This window comes from Neovison vison, chromosome 6, assembly GCF_020171115.1.
Source record: "Neovison vison isolate M4711 chromosome 6, ASM_NN_V1, whole genome shotgun sequence".
In the NCBI taxonomy this organism is placed as follows: Eukaryota; Metazoa; Chordata; class Mammalia; order Carnivora; family Mustelidae; genus Neogale; species Neogale vison.
In genome coordinates, this window is record NC_058096.1 from 209688312 (window position 1) to 209714572 (window position 26261).

The window sequence follows — 26261 nt, forward strand, 5'->3', positions numbered from 1 at the left end:
AAAGAAAAAAAAAAAAACAACCCACAAAAACCAAACCACCCTAGGCACATGGAGGCTGGCTGATGTGTTTTCTAGGAACACAGGAAATAGGACACTAGGTGAGCAAGCGTGTCTGGGGCGAGGGCCAGGGAGGAACAGGCAGCTGTGGGCCAAATGTTTGAGGTCCTAGGGGTCCACTCTCCTCCAGGCGAGGCTGTTCTGGAGGAACATCATCAGTAGAGGAGAGGACTCAGGTTTCTACCAGGTCCTCCAGTCTGGGGCCTGGGCTCTGTCGGTCTGCAGAACTCCCTGATGCCCACTCACCAAGCGGCCCCCCACTGCCCTGGGAAGAGGGCAAAAGCTGTCTCTGGAGTGGTGCACACAAGGGACAACGCGATAAAGACAATGCGAGTGATGGCTCCTGCAAATTATTTTACTTTGAATATATAGGAAAAGAAATCCACAAACGGGAATCTATGTTCTATGGTTATGTCTTTTAAACAATGTTTTGTATTTACAAAATTTTTTTTCCTGATTAAAAGCACCAGCTGAAGTTACAGGCTGCTAAAACCATAGATATTACAAACCCATTAAAAGACATTATGCCAAACATACTTATTAAAAACCCTTAACAAAACAGAGACAATGCAATCAACAAATTTACCCACTGCACCAGGCAGCCCTTTTCTGATTTCCTTGCCAGTGTTCCCAACAATGGGGTGTGGAGTGCTTACCCCAGGGAGAGGACCCTCGCTTCACCCATGGATGACTGCAAACACCCAGCACGGGGGAGGCAGTGGTGTGCGCATGCGTGCCAGCGAACCTGGGCTCTCCCAGCCCAGTCCCCCAAACCTACAGGCCCTGAGGACCCCAGGAGGAGGTGGGAGGAACATACGAGAGTCAGAATAGCTTTCAGTAATTTACCTGCCAACAGGGATCTTTCTGCTGCTCCCTTGCATTGCTGTACACTGAAAGGCTTGGAGTTTTTAATCTGGTCTTCCTAAACACTTAGTTATGACACTATGTAAGGTCTCCCTGGGGGCTCACTTGCTGCCTGTCTTAAATTCTGATGACTGAGTGAGAAACTGTGAGGCACTCAATTTGGACTTGCAGGAAGGTACTTATGACAGCTTTATGTAACCAGAAGATGCTACGGGGAAGGGGAGGTTCAAAGCTTGCACATGCAGAAATGCATGTACACCCGGTTTGGCTTCCATAAAGCTAGAGTGAATATTAAATATCGAGTACTGAATTTTTAGCTGTAAACATAAAAACTTATCCTTAACTTTACATGAACATAGATAACAGAGTGGTCACTAAAAGCACTTTAACATCAGGACAGATGTTAAGTTTTGAGGTTCTTATTTCAACTGCTCTACATAAAAAATGCCCTAGAAGCAAAGAAAGGCTTAAATAAATATGCAGAGACAAACATGATGCACAGCGTGATCGAAGTAATGAGGGTCTGGAGAGGTCAGGCGGTGCGGGGTCTAGGCCAGTAGGGGCAGCTTGTGGCAAGGGGAGGGGGGCTCTGTCCCGTGGATGGAAGGGAGGGCCTAGGGGATACCCTTGAGCGGGGGAGGAAGACAGGCCACATGTCACACCCTCCTCTGTAGGCCTCACAGGCCCGGGGAGGGCGGGGTCAGCCAAGAAGGTGGCCCTGAGCAGCACAGGACAGTGCTAGGCTCTCCTGGGTGACCCAGGATGCCACACAGATGGTGGGTCCTCTTCTGACAAGCCCTGGCCAGCCCATGCCTCCAATCAGCAGCTCACTTTGCATGCCTGTCGCTGGCCCCCAGTGGCCGGATGCTGGCCTGGGAAGGGCACTGGCCCTACGCAGGGAGGTCTGCTGACAGCCCTGCTTGTGGCTAAGGCACACTCAGGCCTCAGGGCCTGAGCAGCTGACCTGAGTGATCCCAGTGTTCCTTCTGTCAGACACTGAGGCTTTGAAAAGCAGCCCTCACAGTGTAAGGATAACAAGATGCAAACTAACAAGCCACCTGACTAGCAAGACCACTCACCACTCCTCTGTGGGGGGATGCTCCCAGGCACTGGAAGCTGGAGGAGGTGGTAACCTCCACTGCCCCCAATGCCCCCATCACCACGGGGGCACTCCCTCAGTTATCCAAGAGGAGCACAAAGAACCAAGCATGGTTGTCTGGGCCTGGTAGAGCCTCCTGGGGTCCAGCTCAGGGAGAGCTTTCAATGCTGTCCCAAGACCCAAGGTGGGTAGGTCTCCTCATCCTTCCTCCTGAGAGCAGCATGAGGGACCAGGCTCTGCGAATGTCCTCTGCTGAGGAGGCCACAGAGCTGCCAGGAAGCAAGCCCCTTCTTCGTTCAGGCACCCTGAGTTGGGCTGAGGAGGGTCCCCTCCCTTTTCCTCTGCTTCCTGCCCAGCAGTATGGATGCTGATGGGGGAAGGAGGCTGGCGCCAACAGGAGTCTCAGTCCCCCGCCCCAGCTCCATGAATCACTACACACACACGCACACATGTGCACACCCGTGTCTACAAGAACGTGCACCTCCATGGCTGGATACGGACTCCAGTCAAGGTGCAGATGTTTTGGAAGCCGAGTTCCTGGATTCTCCAGGATTTCGAACCAGAGGCCCTGGCTGTCAGATGGGGGGACACTGGGCAGAAAGGCAAGCTGGGAAAGTGTTATGGTAGGATGTGCATTTTTGTCCCTGACATGCGCCATCACTTCTTCCCTCCCATTCTGGGGCAGAAACTGGCGTTTTGCCTCTGGGCTCTGGAAGCTGCTGTGAACAGAGGAAACACTCCAGCCAGGCACAGGGGCCCAGGCGACGGAAGTCACGTGGCAATGCACCAGCGGTACCACCCACCCTGGCAACTGGCACCCCACTCCCCGCCCAGACACGCTCCCTTGAAGGCGTGACTCAGACGTGGAAGCAGAACTGGCAATTCAAGTCCACTTTAAAGGATGGCTCTGGAAAGTTGGCTCCAACATCCCACCTGCAAGCCTCAGCACTGGGGTCTTGTTACATGGTGGGAGTGGCTGGCCAGCCCTTCCTGGGAGGGCGGAATCAGCCCGGCACACTGCCTGGGGACCTGGAAGCTCTGAAGACAGTCAGAAAAGAGGCCTGGGGACACCCACTCCAGCACACCTCCAAGGAAAGCTCAAGAGCCGTCTGGATGGAAGTAGGGGATACACCGGGCCCCACAGAGGCCCTGAGAAGCTGGGCAGCTCCCTTCAGGAGCCTCACAGGAGGCTGGCCAGGCTCGTATTGGGTCCATTCTGAGCTTGGAACTGCACGGGGGGTGGGCCGTCCGTCCACTGCAGAGGGCAGAGAACACACAGGTGAGGTCTTTCCTAAGAAGGAGCAGAGCTGTGCCAGGCTGCGTGTCTGCTCTGGACTGCTGCTCTCTTTGGGCTGAATGCCCCGCCAGGGCCCTCTGTCCTCCACACCTGAGTCAGTGGGGCCCCAGAAAGCACCATGTATCACCCACTTGGGGACTGATGCCACCTCCCCCATCCGAGGGGGCCCCTGAGTCTAAGCTGAGCTAGGGATTGTTGGAGACACGCAAGGAGATGACAGCCAAGCGTGTACTTCCCTTCTCAGGGAATGTACCCCCTGGAGGTCGCAAGGCAAATGAGCAGGCGCTGAGGAGTCACCCAGTACCCCCATTTTACCTCCCCAAACCCAGGTCCTATACCGTGATGAGGTTGTGTTCAGGGAGACTGCAGGCTTCAATGTGGTCCTGGAGCAGTTGCTGGGAGAAGTTCTGGTGCATCTGGGCGGCTTCATGGGCGTCCATGGCATTCCCACAGGCCTTGTTCAGGTCTAAGGGTGGGACACATACATAGGGTGGATCCACCTTGCCCTGCCCCACGTCTTCCCCTTGGACGTGGGTAGAGCCCTAAGGTCAAAGCCCACCCTGCGAGAGAGTTCTTGTGTATCTGGCATGCCACCTGCCCTAAGCCATGCCTGTCTCAGGGTCAGCAAAGCCCACTGCCAACAGCGCTCACACATGTTCCCCTGAGCTCCTGAGTCACATTCTTGGAGGTGGGTGAGCAGTGTGGGTGACACAAGGGTCGGCTGGGCAATGAGAGCCTCAGGGCTGCGCCCTGTGGACACTGGCCCTCCTGGGGGGGTCCTGGCCAAGTCCCAGGCACAAAGACACTCACCAGAGCAGAGTACCCAATATCCACTCCGGAAGCAGAGACACTGCATGGGCCCACAACCCCACTGCACACCTTCTGCCTCCTCCCCAGAGCCCTCGGCAAGACTCTGGACTTTAGGGGCGCCTGGGTGGCTCTTGGTTAAGCATCTGCCTTCGACTCAGGTCATGATCCCAGGGTCCTGGGATCCAGCCCTGCACAGGGCTGCCTGCTTAGCAGGGAGTCTGCTTCTCCCTCTCCCCCTGCTCATGCTGCTTCTTTCTCAAATAAATAAAATCTTAAAAAAAAAAGAAAAAAAAAGATGCTGGATTTTAATAGTCCAATCTAAAGAAGGGATTAGCAGTAACGACACTGACAACTGCTGAGAGCCTCCTGGACACCCAGAGTGTCCTGGCCAGTACTGTTCAATAGGGACGACTGCCACAGCCATTCACGGAGAGGAAGACTGAGGGCGGGGGCTAGGACTCACAGCCCACTTCTTTGCCCAGACTCCAAGAAATGGCCTTGTAGAGAGGGCGGACCGCTCCTGTGTGGAGCTGATGTCATGAATAAGCCTAGTGTCTACTGCCCCCAAATGGGGCCTGCCGTGGCACCTGAGCATATGCTAGAACTGGGAGTGTGGCATGCAGAGGCCCAGTCTGGGCACAAGTTCATCAGGGCTTACCCGAGCTCTTTCAGATTCAGGCTCCCAACAGCCCTGATGCCTGGGCAGGGCTGGCCGTTGTACTCACCTCTCAGCAGGGCTGAGGACCACAGCTGCACGGACATGTCTGGGATCTTGCTGGCCAGTTGCATGGCAGGCACCACCATGTTGTTACTCTCCTGTTGACCGAGAGCAGCCAGGGAAGGGCGTGGGGGATGGGGCCAGTGGCAGGGACAGCCCAGCACCCACCCACCACCCCCAGCCCAGGCTGTGCCCTCCTGCTGCTGCCTGGAAGGCTCCTACTCCTACTCCAGAGCCCATCTCAAATGACCTCCTCTGATGTACTCTTCAACCGCCACAGGAGAAAATGAACTGCACCCGCTCTTCCGCTCTCATGGGGGCACTGCTGGCCCTGCACGAGTCTACGTGCCTTTGTCTCTAACCAGAACATCAGAGGTAGTCAGCTCTGGACCCAGAACAGAAGCTGGTTAGAAATGCACATTCAGGGGCGCCTGGGTGGCTCAGTGGGTTAAAGCCACTGCCTTCGGCTCAGGTCATGGCCCCAGAGTCCTGGGATCGAGCCCCACATCGGGATCTCTGCCCAGCAGGGAGCCTGCTTCCCTTCCTCTCTCTCTGCCTGCCTCTCTGCCTACTTGTGATCTTTGTCTGTCAAATAAAAAAAAAAAAAAAAAAAAAAAGCACATTCAGAGACCCCAGGGCGGGGCCTGGGAGGAGGAAGCAGTCTGCCCTGGTGGGGGTGAGGAGGGCTGAACAGATAGGAGAAGAGGCAGGGCGGTGTCTCTTCTATATACAAGCCCACTTTCATGGGAGGCTACCTGACATGTGGTGCTGTGGGACACCAGGGCATGCTAACTCTCCAACCCCAACTGTGTGACTTCATAATGCTGCCCCCCTTAATCCTTAGGATGTGCTGAGAGGGGGCGGGGGGACCTCAACACCCATTCCTGACCCCATGAAGACTGGCGGCACTGTTCCGACCCTGCTCAACCTGGGGACAACAAGCTCTGCTGGCCTGGATGCAGGATTCAAGGTGACAGACAGGGAAGAACTCCCAGTGCAGCAGCCACTGGCAGATACTCGCACGTAGCCAAGAGATTTGTAAACCCTCCAAACCAGCTCCCGAGGCCTAGCTTCAACACAGGCAGGACTGTGTTCAAAACACAAAAGCGCAGTGACTTCACACGCCCCACAGCAGGCACCCCAAGGATGAGCTCCAGGTGGGTCTCCAAGCTTTTCAGAATTGAATAAAGTCTTTCCAAGACCTCAGAATGCTCAACAGAACACGAAAAACTACTCTTCTCCTCGAGGCCTGGGGTTGGACCTCTGTCTGGAAGCTGCCAGGAGAGGCCTCATGGAGCAGTGGGGAGGTTACTGAGATAAGGTCACGGAGGGGCACAGGATACAAACTGCCGCTAGCTGGTGGTACACAGGCACCGCGCTGGTCCCCTCTCGGCCCAGCCCCGGGCACTCACTCTGTGGTTCCCCAGCACATAGAAGATGTGGCCCAGGAGCACAAGGGAGCAGGCTGTGAGCCGGTTCAGGTCCTCTGCATTGGACATCTTCAGAGTTTCTCGAAGAAATCGCCTGCGTGAGAACAGATGCTGAAGGCCCATCGGACGCCTTATCAGTAGGAAGAGGCTGCAGCCACCTCAAGGACCTGAGCACATACTGTCAGGGAGCAAAACCACCGAGGGCCAGCCCCGGAGGCGCCAGGCAGGGGCAGCCTGTCCTCTCCCCGTACTCACTTGGCCTCATTGTATCGTCCCTGGAAGAAGGAGAAGAGTCCGCGCACGTAGAAAGCTGCTGCTCGCAGGCAGTGTGAGCTGACAAGAGAGACGGGCACACTTTGGAGGCATTTTTGTGAGTGCAGCAGGCTTCCAAAGGGGAGTGAGAAGAGAGGGGCGAGAGGCATCGGGGACACAGGGCAGATGGGTCCCATGAGCACCGGCGCCACCCCGTGAGCAACTAAACCGGACCTCAGCTCTTGGGCCGCCTACCTGACAGGGAAGCTATGGTCCGGATTGATCCTTTCCAACAAACTGTACAGCTGTGGCAGAAATGTCAGTTAGGATCGTTTTGCATTTTGAAACACAGGAAAATTCAGCCTCAAATTCACCACTAAATTTGACTAGGGCTGCTTGCATCTTCCCAACCGGAGCGTACCACGCCCTCACCCCGAATCCCATGCCTGAGTAACCTGAGTGGGGAGTGGGGTCAGGACCTTCGAGGACAAGTTTGGGCACTAAAGAGACTGCATGGAGCTGTTTACTTCCTAAGCACCCCCCACCGCCACCTGATGGCAATCATGGCCTCCAGTGTGGGGAGTTAAGGTTGGGGTCCTCACGGCCTTAGCCTGCCCCACATCAGAGGGGGCTGGGCGGTCAGGGCAGTGGCTCAGTCTCAGCCTTTGTATGGTCAGAAGAGCCCAGTGCGGCGGAGCGCGGTGGGAAGACCGGCCCACACGGGTCTTGTGGGCCGGGGGTTTATCTGGAGGTGCAGGAATCCTGGGAGGCTCTGATAGGCAGCCACAGAACTGACGTTCTAGGTCTCCTCTGGCTGCCAAGGAGGAAGGAGGAGTAAAGGACATGGCTAAAGTGAGCTGAAGCTGCTTCCAGTGTCCCCACAGCACCTCCAGGAGGCAGACACTGGGAAGGCAAAGGACACACGGAAGACAAGCTCTCCCATGACCCATCAAGTGTGACACACAGAACCCACTCCTAGCCCTAGATGACACTGCCCTAAATGCTAACTGCTGGAGCAGACAAGGCTGGGCCTTCTGCTCCCCGGAGCCCAATGCATCCAATTGGCTAACCTTTCTCTAGACTAAAGATAAAACGAAAGGAGGTGGAACGGCAACTAAATCTTGATACTCTGGAGGCAGGAGGCTAGGGCTGGGAGTGGATAACCCTAGGGCTGAGGGGATGCCCAGGGCTGAAGGGACTCGTAGGGCTGAGGGTTGCACAGGGAACCTGGTGTGAAGCACCTGTCCTCCAAGGACAATCCCTGCTGGAAGGTGAAACTTTGGGGCTGCTGAGATCGGCTGGTACCCAGGACCACCCCAACCCCACCGCCCCGAGTAAGAGTTGAAAAGATACCAAACATGAAGCATGTCACCTACTACCTCTTGGTGTCTATTTCCTTCCCGTATATACACACTCGCCAGATTGGTCACGATGAAGGCCCATAGCTCCTGGTGGTTGGTGAGCTAGAACGGGACACATGGGCATTAGAGGGCCAGGCCGGGCAGAACCCCATCACATTGAGGCCACTCAGTGGCAGCTGAGCCACCCAATCCTCCAGGGCAGCTAATCTGGAATCATGCTTATTCTTTCCTTTCAGACAGATCCCCCAACCTGCCTCCCAGACCCCAGAAACATAGAGCTGTTAGCTCTCTTTACTGTAAAACTGTCCTTTACAATAGGAGAAACTTAGGAAACAGAAAAGGAAAATCAGCTGCCCCTGATCCTGCCCTGAGAACACACTACACTTCAGTCTCTTTTCTGCTTGTTTCCCAAGACTGAGACCCAGAGAGCCCCTCCCTTCACACCACAAGCAGTGACCCCTGCGACCCCAGGGTGGGCTGACACAGCAGAGGCCCGGGCTGGCCCTGGGAAGGCCGCTGCCAGGAGGGTAACAGAGGTTTTTGGGCACCACAGATGCTGCTCATAGCTGCTGGTGGGTGGACCGCTGTCCTCAGTTCTCGGGAAATGAGGACGGTCCAGCAAGAGACCAATTTGAACAGCCCGAGCAATATCCGGATCCTGGTTCCCAGCAGGGCGGAGTGAGCACAGCAGTGCAGGAGGCTGGGGCTGCCTAGGAAATGCAGCCCCCACTCCCCCGGACCCCGGCATGCACTGAGGGGGCCCAGGAGGTCTTCTGCTGCGAGCAACATGCTCTAGTTTGCTGTAGGACCTCAGGAAGAGCACGTGTCTAGGCCCGGGGTCTGAGCATGTATCCTGGCCGCACCACTTCCCACGTGGCCTGTAGGAGTGCCGTGTGGGAAGAACGCCTCCCCTGAGGCGCACACCATCAAAGCAGCAGCAGCAGCAGCAGCCCCTTGGGGCACGTTGAGATGGGGAGGCTCACAGCCATGGGGTAACTACAGGGAATACGGCAGCCGTGTGTGGGTGTCCCCGTACCACTGCAGCCAGCAGTGTGAGCCTCCCAGGGCCCAGAGGAGTAGGCAAGGACAAAGAGGCTCAGAAGGCCATGCGAGTGGGTCCCTGCCCACTCTTCAGACTCTGGCATGCTGCCAGAGGCTCTTCCGTGTTGTCAAGACCAACGGCGGGGCTGGCAGTATCCAGAGCCACACGGAACGTCTCAGAAGAGCAGTAATGCTGCTGAACCCAACCCCAGGAGCAAAGAGATCTGGAGAGTAGCACAAGGGGACAGAGCAGAACTCCTCATCTGACAGAGTGCAAACTGCACCCCCCCGCCCACCTCTGCTTGTGCCCCCCTCAGGACCCTGGTGGGGGGGAGGTGTTGCCAGCCTCCTTTTCCTGTGGGGACATCAAGGCCAAGGTGGGGGTGTGCTTATCTGGTCCTGGAACAAGACAGGCAGAACAGAGACCTGGCCCCGGGCTATCAACTCCTCCCGTGCCTGGGGTGGCCCTGTCTAGGGGGACGCACCAGCTTCCTCCCTGGGCCTGTTGCGATCCTGTCTGAGGTGAGAACGTCGCCCCAGCAGAGCTCCTTTATGACCCTCTGGGGCAATCAGCCTGCCGCAGTGTGAGAGCAGACCCAGTACGGCTGCGGGGGTGGCTCCAGGGAGCCCCAGAGCCCTGCCGAGGGACTGCATCTTCAGCTATAACAGGAGCCAACACCAACCCGCAGGTTATCAGGAAGGCTGGGAACTGGGAGTGAAAGCGGCTGAACAGGTCGTGGCACCAGTGGGCACCAGGCTCTCCCTGACGGCGGCCCTCCAGGTTCACCCCACCCCAGGCTGGCCAAAGGCCTCCTTGCCCAAAGCTATCCCTCGTTATACTGTGCTGCCAGCGCTGGCCTTGCCGCAGAAAGGCCTGGATAAACGGCACGTCACTGCCACGGCTGGCGTCAGGCTGAATGCTGCAGAGTCACCCACCAAGCACGGTTTTGTGCAGAGGTTGTCCTCCTCACAGACCGTGCCCGGCTCCTCACTGAGAGGCACCGCCCGCCCCTTGCAGTGAGGGCCGGCACCTTACCCGCAGGGCTGTGGTAAACTGGGCTTCTGCATTGTCCATGCAGTTGACGGAGACGCAGTACAGGCCCTAGAAGGAGGAGGCATGGAGGGCTTGAGGCCACGCAGACTGCCCAGGGCTGCACGACTCGACAAGTGACTGCTGAGCTGGCTACCTCTGCGCTTTACTCCCGCAAAGGCGCATAGAGATGGCATGCTTAATGATTCCCTCCTCCCGGGACCCAACTCCACTCCAACTTCAGATGCTTATCAGAATACGGCCCACTGGGGCGCCTGGGTGGCTCAGTGGGTTAAGCCGCTGCCTTCGGCTCAGGTCATGGCCCCAGAGTCCTGGGATCGAGCCCCACATTGGGCTCTCTGCTCAGCGGGGAGCCTGCTTCCTCCTCTCTCTCTCTGCCTGCCTCTCTGCCTACTTGTGATCTCTGTCAAATAAATAAATAAAATCTTAAAAAAAAAAAAGAATACGGCCCACTGGAACCATTCTGGGTCCTGCCTGGGGCAGCTGTCATGGGATTTCTTGCTGGAAGGGGGCTGGGGGTGGGCAGGCCCGGGCACTTACCAGCAGTGTGTGCAGCTGTGCCGCGTGGTTGGAGAAGAGCCGGGGGGACTGCTGGCACAGCTGGCAGACCTGGGAGATCTGCCAGGAAAGAGCACGCTCACCGTCACGCGGTCTCTATGGTGGCACCTGGTGTCCCAGTGGCCTTCGGGAGACCCCTAAAGCTGACAGGTGTGCCACAAAGTCCCAGCAGATGCATCTGTCACAAGGGCCAAGTGCAGCCCTGACCTCCTTAAGAACAACAACCCTTGTCCATTACTCCCACTTCACCCTCCTTTTCTAACATGGGTCTCAGCCGTACAGCACCTTACCCCTACTCAGGGGCCCCCCTCACTCTCTCAAGAACGTAAACATCAGAGAGTATGGATTGGGGCAGGAGGAATACTAGGATCACTGCCAGGGAACCCCAAATCCTCAGACCCTGTGTTCTTGGGGCATGCAAACTTTTAGAGAAGGAGCACTGATTTGTCACATCCATCGGGGCCATGACCTAACAAAGTACAGTGAAATGACAAGATTCAGATGTTCTGCTGCCACACACTGGGCAAATTTACACTTTCCCACGGATGACTTCTGAGACCTGGCCAGCTCCAACAGCTCTCCCACCCACGCACGTGGCCTCTGGCAGCATTACCTCCTGCAGCGCGGTGGCCTTATGTCCCGTGACAAGCCTGCACATGATGATGTGCTCGAGCAGGATGACTTGGAAGGAGGACAGGATGGGGCTGCAGTCAAGCACTGGGGGCGAGAGGCGGGGGTGAGCACTCAATGCGCAGCTAGAGGAGACCCAAGGAGATGGACACAGAGCCTCCTCAGGACTCTGTGTCCTCCCACCTCCTGCCACACTGGGCCCCTGGCTACCCAGGCCTAAGCCCATTTGCTCTGCAGGGCACGAGCTCAGCACCAGCTCTGTCACCTCTGTCGGTGCTCACTGCACCCTAGAGTGAGGGGTTCATCTCCCTATCCAGGTAGGAAGACAGGCCCAGAGCCAGGTTTTAGTGACCAGAGCGTTCTAAGAGGAAGAAATCCCTGGAGAGATCCGCCTTCCATCCTCACTCTACTATGACCCAGGGACATGCTCCACAGCGCTCTGCATGCAGTGGGTTCTAGAAATGCTGCAGGAGCCCAGGAGAGTGCAAATGAGCAACAGGCCCCAGGCAGCAGTGAGGGAACCCAGCTCTTGGCTCCCTGAGAGGCTGTCCTCATACTGGAGCCAGACGGCGCCCACAGCCCTTTCCCAGCTCATCTGGAGGGAGAGAACCACCATCCCCGTGGGCTTCGGTTCTCTAGTTCTGAAGGCTCCACCCCCAGCAGCACTGATGAGGGCACAGGATTATCAGGGGTGCCGAGCCAGCCAGGGACACGGGCGGCTCTGCGTTCCTACTAATTAAAGGTCCCTGGTCCCACAGGATGGATTAGCTGAGCTTCCAGGAAGAACCCACGACCTCCAGAAGACCTGTTGCTAGTCCGGGACATCTGAGTTCCAATCCCAGCCTCACCCGGCGTGATCCATGTCACAGCACTGAGAACAAACTGCAAAAGCAGCCACCATCTGTTTCAACTGAGCACTGCTGTCCCAACAGGCCCAGCTTGGAACCCACTAACCCTCATAGTGATCTTGAGCAGTGAGGGGATAGGACAGACATGGCACAAGAGCATTTCTGGCCTGGGATTGAGGATCAAGCCTAGGCTTGGCCCGGTCTGCTCCAACCCGAGACTGCTCCCATCTTCCAACTGGGTTAATAAGACCCACAGGGTGGGGGATTCATGGTGACTGCTCAAGGCTGCTGTCATTCCGGGTTTTTCAGGTCAGAACAAGAAGTGGTACTCAGGCCACCCACCAGGGGGCGCTGTGACTACATGACCGGCCAAGTAGAGTCCAGTCCCGCGGAGACTTACTCTTGAGCTTCTCCAGCTGCATGAGCGCTTTGTCTGTGTACTTCTGTGCTTTCTCCAGGTAGCCAGCCTGCATGGAGTGCATCACGGTCACCTGGCGACAAGACCAGACAGTGGTGGTCACTGTGATCCTCCTCTCCCCGCTGCAGCCGCCGTGGCCCCCGTCCCCTGGAGACTCACCAGGTAGACGAGCACACACATGTGCTCCTTGGGCAGCCAGTGGAAGAGGTCAGCGGGGTTGCTGGGCAGGATTTCATCATCGTGCAGTGTGGAGATGGTCTGGATGCACTGCTGCAGCTGCTTCAAGCATGGCTTCACACTCTTCACCTGCAGTGGGAGAGCGGCGCCACGAAGCTGACGGGCTGCCGACTCCCACCAGGGCCAGGCCCCTTAGGATACGAGGCCCCCATGGGGGCAGCTAGCCACGTCCTGCCTGTCCAGTCACCTCTCAGGCCCTTCCTCCCAGGAGCTCCTGCTATGCTCACTGCCTACAGAAGGCCCATCCCCTGATGGGTCAGCCGGCTCTTGGGGCACAGGGTAGGGCCAGGGAGGTCATTTGGGGGACCGAGACTTCGCCACCACCCACTTTTGGGTCAAATCCCAAGGCCTGAGAGAAGACCCTACTAGAGCCATGTTCCTTCTTTGCTGTAGTGACCCCAGGAGAGGAAAGTAGGGCTGGGGCTGCTGGTTATCCTGAGGGTATAAAGCAACTCCCTGGGAGTCCCGTAGGTGCCATGGTTTGTACAGACTTGCCTCTCTATACTGGGAAGCCCTGTCCCAAGGCCCCCCTAGGCTACCTCTGCAGCCATCAGCTCAGCACGAGAGTTTGCTCTATACTCCTGTGTGTCGAGTGTGGTGCTTAGCCCAACAAGCACAGCTGGGTGCAGATGGGGGAACAGAGGAGGCCCCTTACCAATCAGATACCCACTAGGCTCTACCCGTGGCCTCCCCGCACACCAGAGAGGTCCTGCCTGTGGCTGGTCACTAGGCCAGGGCAGGGGAAGTTGGATGCAGTGGCATCCCCAAAAGGCTGCGGTGCTCTTGCACACACAGAAGCACCTGCTGCTCAGCCCCACGGGGATTACGGTCTACATCTAGATACAGCTGATCTTGTCAGTCCCTTCTCAAACTCCGTAAAGCTGTCACCAGCTGGGGGATGGTGATCAGACACGGCCAGAGCACCTGCTCTGGGCCAGGCACCGGGCCACAATGCTCACTGTATTCTCATGGATTCCACAAACTGCCCTGAGATGCCTTCAGCCATCCACGCTCTGAGCACGTATCTGTGCCACCACTACCCCCTCCATGATGCTAGGACAAGGAGACCCCCATTCTCCAGTGCCCTCTGCCCATGGGGACAAAGCACTCGTACCAGACCATGACAAGGTGTGTAGGTAAGGCTGAGCCCCTAATGATAGACATATCACGTGGCCAGTGATAGGAGGCAACAGCAGAAGTGACATCTTGGCCTAAAGCCCGCTCACAGCCTGCCCATTCCCCAACAGTCCTTGGGTGGGAGGCCCTACATACCTGCCCGGCATCCAAGTAGTGGGTCACCTGGAGGACCAGGAAGAAGACACGCAGAGACTCCTTCTGGATGGGGTTCCCTTGCCAGTTCTCAACTATCTGTCCACAGAGGGTCAGCAGCGGGTGCACTTCCTGTAACTTGCGCTCCATCAGCAGCAGCTGGGGAGGGATGCATGGGTGCTGGGAGCACCTCTTGGTGCCCAGATCTGCCCCCCTCCAGGGGAGCACCAGCACCGTACAGAGAGAGCACAAAACTAACCCGGGGCTGCTTCTTCCTTAGCACAAATCCCTGGAATCAGAGTTTCATTCTGAACCCGGCACGGGCACCAGAGCCTCACCCTTGCTACAGCCTGCTGTGTATGAGGGTCAGGGACCCTAAGAGGCTACACTGCAGCATGTGAGTGGGGCCCGGCCTCAAGTCCTCACCCAGCCCCACCTCACCCAGCCTTGACTTACCATTCCTTTGCTGAGCAGGAATAGAGCCCTAGAAAAGAGAGGGTGAGTCAGTCTGTGAGGTCCTGGTACCTCCCAGGAAGACCGTCCCACCCCAATGTTCACAGGGACGCAATGTGCAGCAGTCCCTGGTGGTCTCCAGTGAGGTCTGTCTCATAGGCTGTTCTACTTCACCCTGTCTGATCTCTTTTTTGCCTGGCTAGGTGTTCATAAGGTTCAAAAGCCCAGAAGGCATAAACGGGCTGAGAAAGTGTGGAGGAGCGGAGTACAGAATGGCAAGTGTGCCACGAACCCAGCCTGGTGGACAGAGTAGAGGGGCTCCTTGTCAGCGGATAGTACTGGGCAAGCACTGCTGGGAGGCCGGCGCTGCTACTTTCCGGAGTCCTTGTGGCTGAGCAGAGCCCACTGCCCCCAGTTTGTTCAAAAGCAAAGTTTCTGTTCCACCAGTCTTTAGAGAGTGCCTGTGTGCTATGACAGACACTCCCATCAAGCAGGTGCCATTCTCCCCATCTTCTGGGTGAGGAGACTGGGTGAGGTGGGGAGGTCAGTCACACATAACAGATGTCTATGCTCTAGGCCACCACGTCATTCTCCGTTGTTACCTCATGGCCATCGAAATGTAAGGCTGGGAACTTTCTATCAAGGTTCCCACGGTGTCACATGTTAGCACCCTATGTCTGTGGTCAGAGGTTCTGGGCCAAATGATCTGCAGCTGCTATGCTCTGCTGGAGCCCACCCAGGCCGCCTGTCCTCAGTGGCACAGAGACCTGGCAGGAGACACTCTCTAGCGAACATGTGTAGTGTTCAGCTGCCCCCATGCCCTGTGGGGCCTGAGTGGTGCCAGGAACCCAGTGACAGCTACAGCACAAAGTGGGCAGGAAAGGCCAGGAATGTGGACCAGAGTGTGTGACAGCCACGGTCTCAGGGCAGGGTGGCCAAGAGTCCAGGACAGCCTGGAGGACACTGAGTAACTCCAGTGGGCACTTTCAAGTCTCAAGTTCAGAGAACGGAGTCGGGGAACAGTTTTTTCCCAACAACTCCATGGGCTCAGATCAGCCCCTGTGAAACAAAATGTTCCAGAACCCTAAAGCATACAACAGAATAAGAGCACTGGAGCCTGGGGCCTGTCTACTGCAGAGCTCTTTAAGGGGGAGAAAAAAAAAGATGTAGACTGGAGGAGGCCTTTACAGAGGGTACACAGTGAAGCACCAGTGCCCTCTGACTCCTGACCACAGCGCACCAGTCTCCAGACCTCGGTCTAAGCAGTTCTGTAGGTAACATGAACTCATGTCCCCTCTTCTATACAAAAGTCCATTTCCTCGATCTCCTATTGTACATCTAAAGCTCCTCAGTGTCCCCTGAGCGGGGACGCCGGGGCTGCCCGCAGGCACTGCCAAGCACACCATGCTTGCCCTCTGGGGGCACCACTCCTGCGTCTGTGCCTCCAAGGAACGAGCCCAGCACATCATATGAGCACTTTTTATCTTACGAGACACTAGATCCATGCAAGCCCCGAGAATGCAGGCTGCCCTCCCCTCCAGTCCACTCTCCCCTCCAACTCCACAAACCAACAGGGCAAGGGACATCAGGTGTTGCTTTCATCCTCGTGGTTTTTACTCTGTGCAAAAGTGATCCCCGTTTCAAGCCAAAGTGCCAATGTTCTTTGCTGCCCGGGACCAGACAGCCAGGCCGTCTCCAAGTAAGAGGGAGAGGGGTGTGGAGAGAGGGTGCCTACCGTGTGTACTCGGATCCCACCACCCGAGCGTACTCAGCCCCCACGCCCAGGAGGTCGCAGGCTGACACCAGGTCCTTCTCAAGTGTGTGCAGTTGCTAGAAAGGAGAGAATAATGATATTTGCTTTACAGTACCTAGTACCTGACCTTAGTGCTCTGCCGGTGACTTAAAATTGAACCTCCCCACACACCTACCAAATTGTTTCAGTGTCAGTTTTGAGCTAAATCAACCAAATCATCTCATCACGTTAATTATTTTGGGCGGAGAACGCTACCTCGTCTAGTCTACGGTATAGACGATGATGGCTCACAGAGGCAAGAGTTAACTCTTAGGGGCACAGACCCCCAATACTTTGTGAGTGTGTCACTGCCTTTGGGGGCTAGTCACAGGGGAGGCACCCAGAGGGGCCCCAAGTGAGGAGGGACTCCCTCCGGGATAAGACACTGCGAACAGGAAAGGCTCAACAGGTTCAAAAGTAAGTGCAGGTGCCGGGTCTTGGTCAGAGGGTGTCAGCCCCTGCAGGGACCAAGGCAGGTGACTCACAGTCTGGCTGCACAGGCAGGTGACAGGGTTGTCATGGAGTGTGGGCAAGAGCAGCTTGGTAGGCAGGCTGGATCTGAGACAGAAGAGACTGGAGGCCAGCCAATGAGGGGGGAGGTGTGGGCAGAGCCCAGAACAAAAGAGGTATCCCTCACAGTAGAGCATACCTGTCCCCATCCTGACCCCCAGCTGGCAGGCCTCTCCACTGTGGCCAGGAAGACCCAGCCTAGAAAGGCCACTACCCCTGGAGTGTGTCAGAGCACTATGTCTGCAGAGCTGAAGGGAGGTGAGGCAGGGGACCTACATGGAGCCTGGGCTTGACTTAAGACACTCATGATCCAAAGGGCAGTCCCCTGGACTCTTAGGTCAACTCTTATAATAAAACACAGTGGGTCACTGGCAGGAAATGCTCCCCAAATTTACAAGAACACAGGCCAAAGGAAGCACCAGAAGGGAGGAGAACATGAAGACAAGGCCCTGTGTCAGCCCCCATGGGGATGGACACTCCCACCATCACCCTGGGTGCTGCCTGGGGTGGGGGGTGTCTTGCAGAGGACAGAGGCTGGTTATCAGGTAAAAGAAACATCTCTGTCCCCCACCCATTCCGTGCAGCAGCCTAAGGAGGGCCAGTGTGTCCTGGAGTTTATTATTTGTACTTGGGAGGGCCTGCTCCAAGGTCAGGGCTCCTGCTGAGCACCCATCCTTCTTGGCTAGGCCCGAGGTACTCACAGCGAGCTGGAAGAGCAGGCGGCAGTGCCAGTATGGAGTCTGCTGTGAGATCTGGATCGCTTTCCGCAGCAGTGGCTTTGCTGCGTCTACAGAATTCTGAAAGGAAGCAGTCAAGTTTGGGAAGGAAAAAACAAGCCGGCAAGCAAGCTGGATTCCTTATGGAACAGCTGCGGCACCAGAAGGCCACTCCTGTTCACGCTCACCAAAGGATTTGTGGGTTGCCAAATTACTTTATTAATAAAAGAGAAGATTTTATTGGACTCACTGGCTGAGAAGTTTTGCATTACTCTTAAAATAACTTCACATTCAACTAAACTGAAAGTAGCTTTAACCGAAAGTCTTGAACAGTCAAATTAGACAACAAATTGCCATCTTTCCTGTTCTGCAACCAGAGAGGGGCCAGGGAGATGAAGCAGGCACTCCCTGCTGCCCAGGGAGCCTCACGTGTGGCTGCTTAAAGAAAGGAAAGGTGATTTTCAGCTGTGCTTGAGATTAGGAACCAGGTTAAGAAGGCTTATGGATTTGTTTAGAAATGAATCGTCCAGAACCTAGGAACACAGCTATTTTTCAACAGTCTTTGATGGAAAGATTTTGCTGGCCTTCATAGCAAGTGATGACCCATGGATGCTCTATTCCAGGGCATGGGAGGTAAAAAAGGGGAAGTAGTAAAAGCCAGAAGGGAGTCCACTTCTGAGAGCCCCAATCTGCCGTTGTGCCTTTGCTACAGGGAGAGTCACTTTGCTTTCAGAAACCTTCATGTGCTCTTACCTCTTGACAGTATAACTCAGACAAGAGACTTGCTGCTTCAAATTTAACATCTTCAAACTGTTGGATCTAGTAACACCCAGTTAAGGAAGCAGAGACATGGCAAAGAGATCAGTTCAAAAGGGCTACAACTTGGAGTTTTTACACGGTAGAGGCTGGTGGGACAGGAGGACCCCTGCCTGCTCGGATATGTCAAGTTCACCTACTCTTCTAGCAACCTCTATGTTTGGTACCAGCTGGGTGCAGAGCTAGATGACAGGGCACAGGCAGGAGAATGGCTGGTAACCAGGGACAGGATGCTGGTCTGTAAGGGGAGACACATCCAAGAAGGCATTCTTCGGCTAGGCAAAGCCTAAAACTTTGGGGTGCTTCATGGGGGGATTCAAATTTACAACAAAATCTTTGCTTCCAACCTCCGCCTCCCGCAATGGAGCTTTCTTTAACAGATATGGTACCAATAAGAAAAGGATACTTGCTGTGATATCAACCACTGAAAAGAAAAAGAAAAAAGGATTAATTCTCAGCCAAATACTGGATGCCCGCTTACTGGCCCACTTCGGGGTTTACACAGGTTGTCCTATCACCAAAAGCTGTAGGTGTTCAGTTAAGTGGGAAGATGGACTGCTTGGCCTGAAAGGGTGGGCTCACTTTCCCTGCAATCCCATCACCAGAGTGCACCTGGGGGAGACAGAATGAGTACCTGTGGGATTCCTTACAGACAGGAGTTTTCTGTCCTGCTAGCCCCCCAAGTCAGATTCAGAGCCCCCTCCTATCACAGCAGAGATGCTTCAGGAGGACGAGTGCTGAGAGCCCCCGTGTACCACTCACTGCAGTACATGGACAGTCAGCAAATCATGACACAGGAATCAACTGCAACTGGAAAGTGGATCGGGAGGTGTCAGTCCTTCCTAGAGAAGTGACATTTAAAAGATGTTTGGAATTGAGCAAAGCTAGCCTCAGAGTGGAGGTGGGAGTGCTCTGAGAAGGACTGCTGTGGGTAAATATGGCCAGATGGTGGCAGGGACAGCTCTAGGACCCTGTCCTACCATCTGCCGGCACACACATCAGCACAGGGTTCAAATAACATGCTCCCGCTTGGGGACTGCTGTGCTCTGCAGCTCCACGTTCCAACAGGAGGTGATGGTCAGGACGTGTATGGGCCAGTCCACCACATGAAGTACACCAACCATGCTCTGTCTGACCACCTAGAACCCAAGCATACGCCAGACACTGTTCTGGCCCATCTACTCAGCCTACAGACATTCACAGAGCCTTGCCAATTGCTGGCAGGAAGATCTGGAGCTGAACAGAAGACCCTGACTCACCATGTTCTGTGGGAGAACAGTGTGTGTGTGGGGTATGATGCTTGGGGCTGGGCCTTGAAAGGCGAGGGTGTAGAAAGTGAGGGGGGCAGTTGTCCCTAGGCAAAGAGGGAGTAGGAGGTACTCGGGGCAGAGGAAAGCCCACGAAAAAGGCAGAGGTCAAGGAAGGTTCGGTTGGAAGGCCTGATGGATCTCTGTGCCATGCATGTGGGAGCACTGCCGATGGGTGAGAATGTCCCAATATCACTTCCAGGGCCTTTCTTAGTCAGAGGCATAAAACAGAAGCACCCTATCAGACCTGGGTTTTAAAAGTACCTAGAGGCAGCAAAGAGAATGTGAAGGGAGGAAGAGGGGCCGTGGGGCTGCTGGTCTTAGGGCTAGAGATGCCTCTGGGCCAAGGGTGAATGGTGGCTCAGAAAGTCATAGAGGCAGCGAGAGCCTTAGAGCTGCCGGAGATCAGCTGCCTGCAAAACATAGGTGGGCCAAGAGGGGGCGCTGTGGGAGAGGGAGAGAGAAACAGAGCTCAAAACCTCCACACCATGGGGCTCCTGACAGACACACACAAACGTGCACACATGCAGGGCCCAGGCAAAAGGCACTCTGCAGCCTGCCTAAGTGTCCGCTCCCAAAGCCCCACTGTGGCAGGGACAGGAGGGGTTCAGGGTCTCTGGGGGGGGGAGGCAGGACCAGGTTCAGCCACATCAGTGATGTCAATGGAGCCCGTATATAGATAAGTCAGGGTGTGCTTTTCTTTTCTTTTCTTTTTTTCCTTTAAGATTTTACTTATTTGACAGAGAGAGAGATCACAAGTAGGCAGAGAGGTAGGCAGAGAGAGGTGGGGGAAGAAGGCTCCCCGCTGAGCAGAGAGCCCGACTCGGGGCTTGATCCCAGGACCCTGGGATCATGACCTGAGCCGAAGGCAGAGGCTTTAACCCACTGAGCCACCCAGGCACCCCAGGGTGTGCTTTTCTACTGAAACCACCCATCCCCACAGTGAAGTTCAGTGCAGGGAGAGAAGCTCCCAAAGACCACCAGCTGGAGGAAGGGAAACCAGTGGAGGAAACTGTGTGATTGGAGATAGGGTTGGGCCGGGAGAGCTGCAAGACTGGTCCTGTGTCAGGGCAAGTCAGTCACTTTCCCAGGACTGTCAGTCAGACAGACAAAAGACTTCACTTCTGTATCTTTGTAACACCTGCAACATAAATACACAAAGGAGAAATATGGACACATCAGAAAATAGATCTCACAATTAGATATATAGAACACCTTACCTAAGGTGACTACTTTATTCAAAGTTGCCACCTGATCTGTACGGTTTTACTGCGCAACGCTAAAAAATAGCTTTAATGTCTCCTTCTTCCTGATGGGAAAGAAGCCAAAGCGAGAGCTCACCACTACTGGGCAGCCTGCAGCTGTGGGGCAGGGATACAAACTAACCCTCGAGAAGTTCCTGGGGTTACCTTGGGGTTCTTAGGGGGAAGTAAGGGTCACCACAGCGCCAGCACAAGCCCTGAGGGGTGGTGGGCTTGAATGAGCCCATCTCTCATGCCTGGAAGACCATCAAGGCTCCTTGTGCCTCAAAATCAAAATAATTGTTGTTTTTAAAATCAGGTCTTTAAAACCACCAAAATGTGCAGAAATAGTTATTAACCACAACTCCTTTCGGATGCAAGCACAGCACTTAGGAGCCAGCCTGCCTCCTTCTGCTGTGTGACCTTGACTATGAGAAAGCCCCTGTCAGCAGCAAGTTGGAAGTGGTCCCTACCTCATGGGTTTGTTCGGGGATCCAATGAGATAGTGTCCCTCAGAAGGCCACACGTGGAGCCTGGCATGTAGAAGGTTCCAAACAGGAACAGGAAGAAATCAGGGGTTGGAGGGGAGGCAGAGGGGTGAGTTGGTGGAACCGTGAAGGGATGGTTCCTAGACAGATTTCACATCCTGAAGTCAGGGGAGGCTCAGAGAGTTAGTGAAGAAAATAGAAATGAAAACAGGAGGAAGCATGGATCACTCTTGCCTGAAAATGCTTAATGCCAAGTTCTGCAGATGCAGCTTCTGCACAAGGTTTGCTCCCAGCGATGGGGCATGGAATTTGGCAGGACATGATGCTGAGCAATTAAAGATCTGCTCCAGCCACACCTGTCGATGAAAGGCCCAGAACTCAGCCCTTTCGGGCTTTCAGAGGAGAAAGGGAAGCTTTTAATCATTTGCTGAGAAAGTAAACCAGAGATTCTCAGGTTAAATCTGGAAGAGGAATTAAAAAGCATCTGGATGGCACAGTTGGGAGCTGCTTTCTAAGTCAGGGAGCAAAACCACCACTGATAAGCAGCTCCATTCCAAACCCAAAGAGAAAGCAAACGTGGCACCAACAAGGATACCCCCGTCAAAGAAACCAGTGTATAAAGGAAGACAACCTGGATTATAGAAAATTGAGAACAATTCACTGCAGCAAAGTAGCGCTTCCCCCTCTGTGGCTTTCAAATTCGCGAAATCTAAGATGATGATGCATCTAAGATGATGATGCATTTTCTAGGCCAAGGGATCAAGAGGAATGTGATCAAAAGTTTAGTTTACAGGGTATAGATATACATCTTAGTACAGACACTCAGGTTCTCTTGATTCCATGGAGGAGTGCAAATGACTACAACGGAACTGTCTGCTGGAACCACAGTGTGACAATAAGGCAAGAGAAGATTGAAAATGCACACAGGCACAGGTATGCAGCAAGAGAAAAGCCAAGGTGAAAACGAAATGAAAAGGAACACAATATGAAAGAAGCTACAGAAGAAGAGCTTCACAAATTCGCTAGCCGAGAGATTTCTGAGTAAAGCGACATCTCTTACAACCATGAACTATTTACTCCAGGAGTCCCAGAGCAGCCAAGAATTCTGATGACACACACACACACCATTGCCAAAACCATAATCTAAAAGGAGAGACTCTCAGGTGGAGCGTCCAGCCATGCGCCACAACAGCTACTGAGTTGCTGAGCAGACCCAGGGAATGAAGAAGCCAGCAGGAGAGCCAAAGGCCTACAGAGGCAACCAGAGAGACCAACAGCTTTGACCTCAGAGAAAGCTGTTGAGCCAATGGAGAAATATCCCTCATAACTCTGATAGAAACACTTAACAGATAATTCTTTCAAAGTTGGTAGAACTGCTGAAGCTGATTGGTAAGTATAAAGATTATTCTTTTTTTTTTTTAAGATTTTATTTATTTGAGAGAGAGAGAGTGAGCGAGAGAGGGGCACAAGGGCGGGGAGGTGCTGAGGGAGAGGGAGAAGCAGACTCCCCACTAAGCAGGGACCCTGATATGGGGCTTCATCCTGGGAATCCAGGATAATGACCTGAGCGGAAGGCAGAAGCTTAACCAACTGAGCCATCCAGGCACACCCCAAATATATTATATACTTTAATATATTCCTTCTACAATGTTTACAAATGTGGCTGAGGCAGATAGACACTGACAGAAGGCAAACAGAGGGTAAACAATCAAGCCTTATATGTAAAAAAGTGGTTACTGGGGCACCTGGGTGGCTCAGTGGGTTAAGCCTCTGCCTTCGGCTCAGGTCATGATCTCCGGGTCCTGGGATTCAGCCCCACATCAGGCTCTCTGCTCAGCGGGGAGCCTACTTCCCCCTCTCTCTCTGCCTGCCTCTCTACCTACCTGTGATTTCTCTCTGTGTGTCAAATAAATAAATAAAAATCTTAAAAAACAAAAAAAAAGTGCTTACTAAGGAGGCTGGGGATTTCTCCAGAGAGAAAAACAAAAAAGACATGAAAATAACAGGGAAGCCAAATGTGATACTAAGTTCAGAGACCCATTAAAAGTTTTACCTAGAACACTCATAAGTTACAGAAAATTAGTTCAGAAAAGAACAGCACAAGGAATGATCCAGGAGAAAATAGTCACAAAACACTTAAGAATCATTTACGTAAAAAAAAAAAAAAGAAAATAGTCACAAAACACTTAAGAATCATTTACGTAAAAAAAAAAAAAAAAAAAAAAAAAGTAGAACATGCAACTATTGATTTCACATCATGAGATTAGCGTCCCATGTTGGAGGTAGAGTTTATTTCAAAGAAAAAAAAATGCTTTTTGATACTTTAGTTTGGCTCCCTAAAAAGAAATTGGAACGCTTTTGGCCATTTGCTCTTCAGGACTAGAAACAAAACACTTCTAAAAGTAGAAAATATTAACAATTTTTTTGTTGAGTGAGTGTGGGAAAGGAACCAATAAAAGTTGAAAGCAGCCTGATTGGGCGAAAATCAAAAGACTAACAAAGAAGGAAGATTCAAGAAACATACTTGTGTTGCAACACAATGGAAGATTACATACAACTGCAGAAGAAAAACAGCACTGAGAACAGCACTTTAACTGAAATCTGGACAAATTCCTAGCTGCGGATGCAACTGACAGAAAGGAAGGGATTTCCAAGTATAACATTAGTGTGAGCACAGAGGGGACCTTGTGGCTCTGTGGGAAACCCCACAAGATTCAAGGTTCGGTAAAATCAAGGGAAGACATTTCACAAACATAAGAGATTAAATTATGGGGTCCAAAAGCCCAGTGGCTACAAAGAAGCAATCTGAGGCATGGCTGCTTCCGAACTCTACAGCACTGGGTGGGCAAAATGGGACAATATACACAGCAAATAGGAACCACTGCTAGAAAAAGACTGAATGACCCTCAAGACGAGGGAGGGGAGGAAAGGATATATTGTGAAGCCAGAGAAGGGAGAGATTCAGAACCACTCTTCACTGAAAGCACAGGGCTACCAGGCCAGAGCAGTCAGCCTCCAGCATGCCCACACCCAGCAGAGTCTGGAGCTTCATCTGATCTCTCCCTCATCACTGCCTAGGAGAGACTGTACACCAACTGGTCACAGCTCAGGCATTCCTTGGGATCGACCTGACACCTTGCGTCATTTTCCAGGTTTGCTTTCTCCATCCCATTCAGGCCTGCTCAAGTGTCACTCTTACAAATAGATTTCACTACCTTTGCCAAAAAAAAGCACCATCTTTTCACCCTGGACCATATTTTCCATGATTCTTCTATCATGGCCTTCCCTTTTACTACATATTTAGTATTTGTCTCTTTCACATGAAAACCTAAGCTCACATTAACAGGGACTATTTTAGTCATCACTGATCTACAGCACCTAGAATAGAGCTTAGCACCTGGTATGAGCTGAATAAATATCTGCTGAATGAATAAAAGGGATTAAAAAATTCATAAAAACAATAATGACTTATTGTCTAGGCATTGAAGCTGGAGATCCTGAGCCTAGGTTTGAGCCACTTTTGTTAATAACTTGATGTGTAGCTTTAGGCAAATCACTTCATCTCTCAGGACCCCTACTGCCTCACTCCTAAAACAAGGAAGGTGATCAAGCAAGGACTAAAGACCCCTTCCAACTCTACATTCTGCAAAACAAACATTTGATATCCTCCCAAAGGCAACTCACTATTGGCCACGGTGGGCTGGGATTTACCTCAGATCAATACATTTCAAAAACTTAAGTTGATTCTTTTTAAGAAATCAGTTAAGTCAAATAAAGCTGGATAAATGGCAAATGGGGGCCTGGTCTGATGGGAGCACAATGTTGCTGTGACAAGAAACAACACCAAGGGCAGAAGGGTCACAATGATAGCCACTTTCCCACATCCTTTTAAGCACCAAGATCCCACAAGTCAAGTTGGGGGAGATGGGGTCTCTCTTCTGAAGGGGAGAGAGGAATGAATGATTGGAGGAGGAGAAGTCACCAGGGATACAGAGACAGCAGGGGCTTGGAGATCACCCCCCATTCCACCCCACCGAACCAAGTGGTCCTGGAACCTAGGCCCCCGTCAGTCCTGCCTTAGAGAATTTTAACCTCTTCTCTCTAAGCCTCAGTCTGACACCTGTGACACCCTGCATCAGTGATTGGGGCACAATACCCTCCAGACACTTAACAGACTTCCAGGTCCAGGGAGAGAAGCCCTTCTTAGATTTCCTGAGAGCCCAAACTTCAGATTCTCAAGGGATGCTTGTACTGTCACCATGACCCTCTCCTATCCTGAGTCACGTCAGGAGGGAGCGTTCAGGCTGAAGCTCCAGGGGCTGAGCCCTGAGGAGCTGGAAGCTGCAGATCCCACTGGCCGATCTGGTGGCCTTCCCTAAGGCGCCAACAGATGATATGCTCCTGAAATCCTGAAGAATCTGGGGACCTTGTTGCTCCTGATAAGAGACAACTCTCGAGTACCCTGAGCGGGGTCCTGGGACCCTGCCTGTCACCAAAGACATTAAGTAAGGTACAGAGAGAGGCCCTTGGGGTCTCTGAGAGGCTGGCGGTTTCGGGGTCCTGCTGCCTATGCCGAAGTCGCGCCCCAGGTCCCCGAAGAGAGGCCAGGCGGCCCCTGCCCGCTGGGGTCGCAGTGCGTCAGGCCAGGCCCCGAAAAGAGCCCGCGCCTCCTCCCTCGCGGCCGGGTCTGCGCTCACCGCCTTCTCCAGGTGGCTGCGCGCCTGCTCGCTGTTCTTGGTGTGGTGGTAGAGCACGGAACCGAGCTGCAAGTGCGTGCGGGCCTCGATGCGCTGCGGGGGCTTGAAGGGGAACACGGCCTGCAGGCAGTGCACACACAAGCGGATCTTGGGAGGACTGGAAGTTCGGAAGTGCTCGGCGAAGCCCAGAAGCGCCAGGTACCACGACTCGGCCGCCTCCGCCTGCGCTGCCTGGGCCGCCGCCGCCTGGGCCGCCGCCGCCGCTTGAGCCGCCATTTTGGCCTCCACAACAACAAGCCGC

The 26261-nt window shown here is 53.8% G+C and overlaps 1 protein-coding gene across 2 annotated transcripts; it reads right to left on the bottom strand.

Annotated features, from left to right (window-relative positions):
* Positions 1-391: 391 nt before the first annotated feature.
* Positions 392-26252, bottom strand: MAU2 (MAU2 sister chromatid cohesion factor). 2 transcript variants are annotated; one of them, XM_044253786.1, is made up of 19 exons: positions 25961-26252; positions 18634-18651; positions 18165-18230; positions 17397-17492; positions 16129-16223; positions 14397-14424; positions 13944-14099; positions 12594-12740; positions 12417-12507; positions 11152-11255; positions 10521-10598; positions 9966-10031; positions 7907-7990; positions 6783-6832; positions 6531-6608; positions 6258-6369; positions 4853-4943; positions 3656-3783; positions 392-3275 (listed from the first exon to the last, which is right to left on the bottom strand). In XM_044253786.1, the coding sequence occupies exons 1-19, from the start codon at positions 26234-26236 to the stop codon at positions 3201-3203; spliced, it is 1839 nt and encodes a 612-aa protein (XP_044109721.1). In that variant the 5' UTR covers positions 26237-26252; the 3' UTR covers positions 392-3200. The 2 variants fall into 2 exon arrangements, with proteins under 2 accessions (XP_044109721.1, XP_044109720.1); XM_044253785.1 differs by having other exon boundaries at positions 7904-7990.
* Positions 26253-26261: the final 9 nt, after the last annotated feature.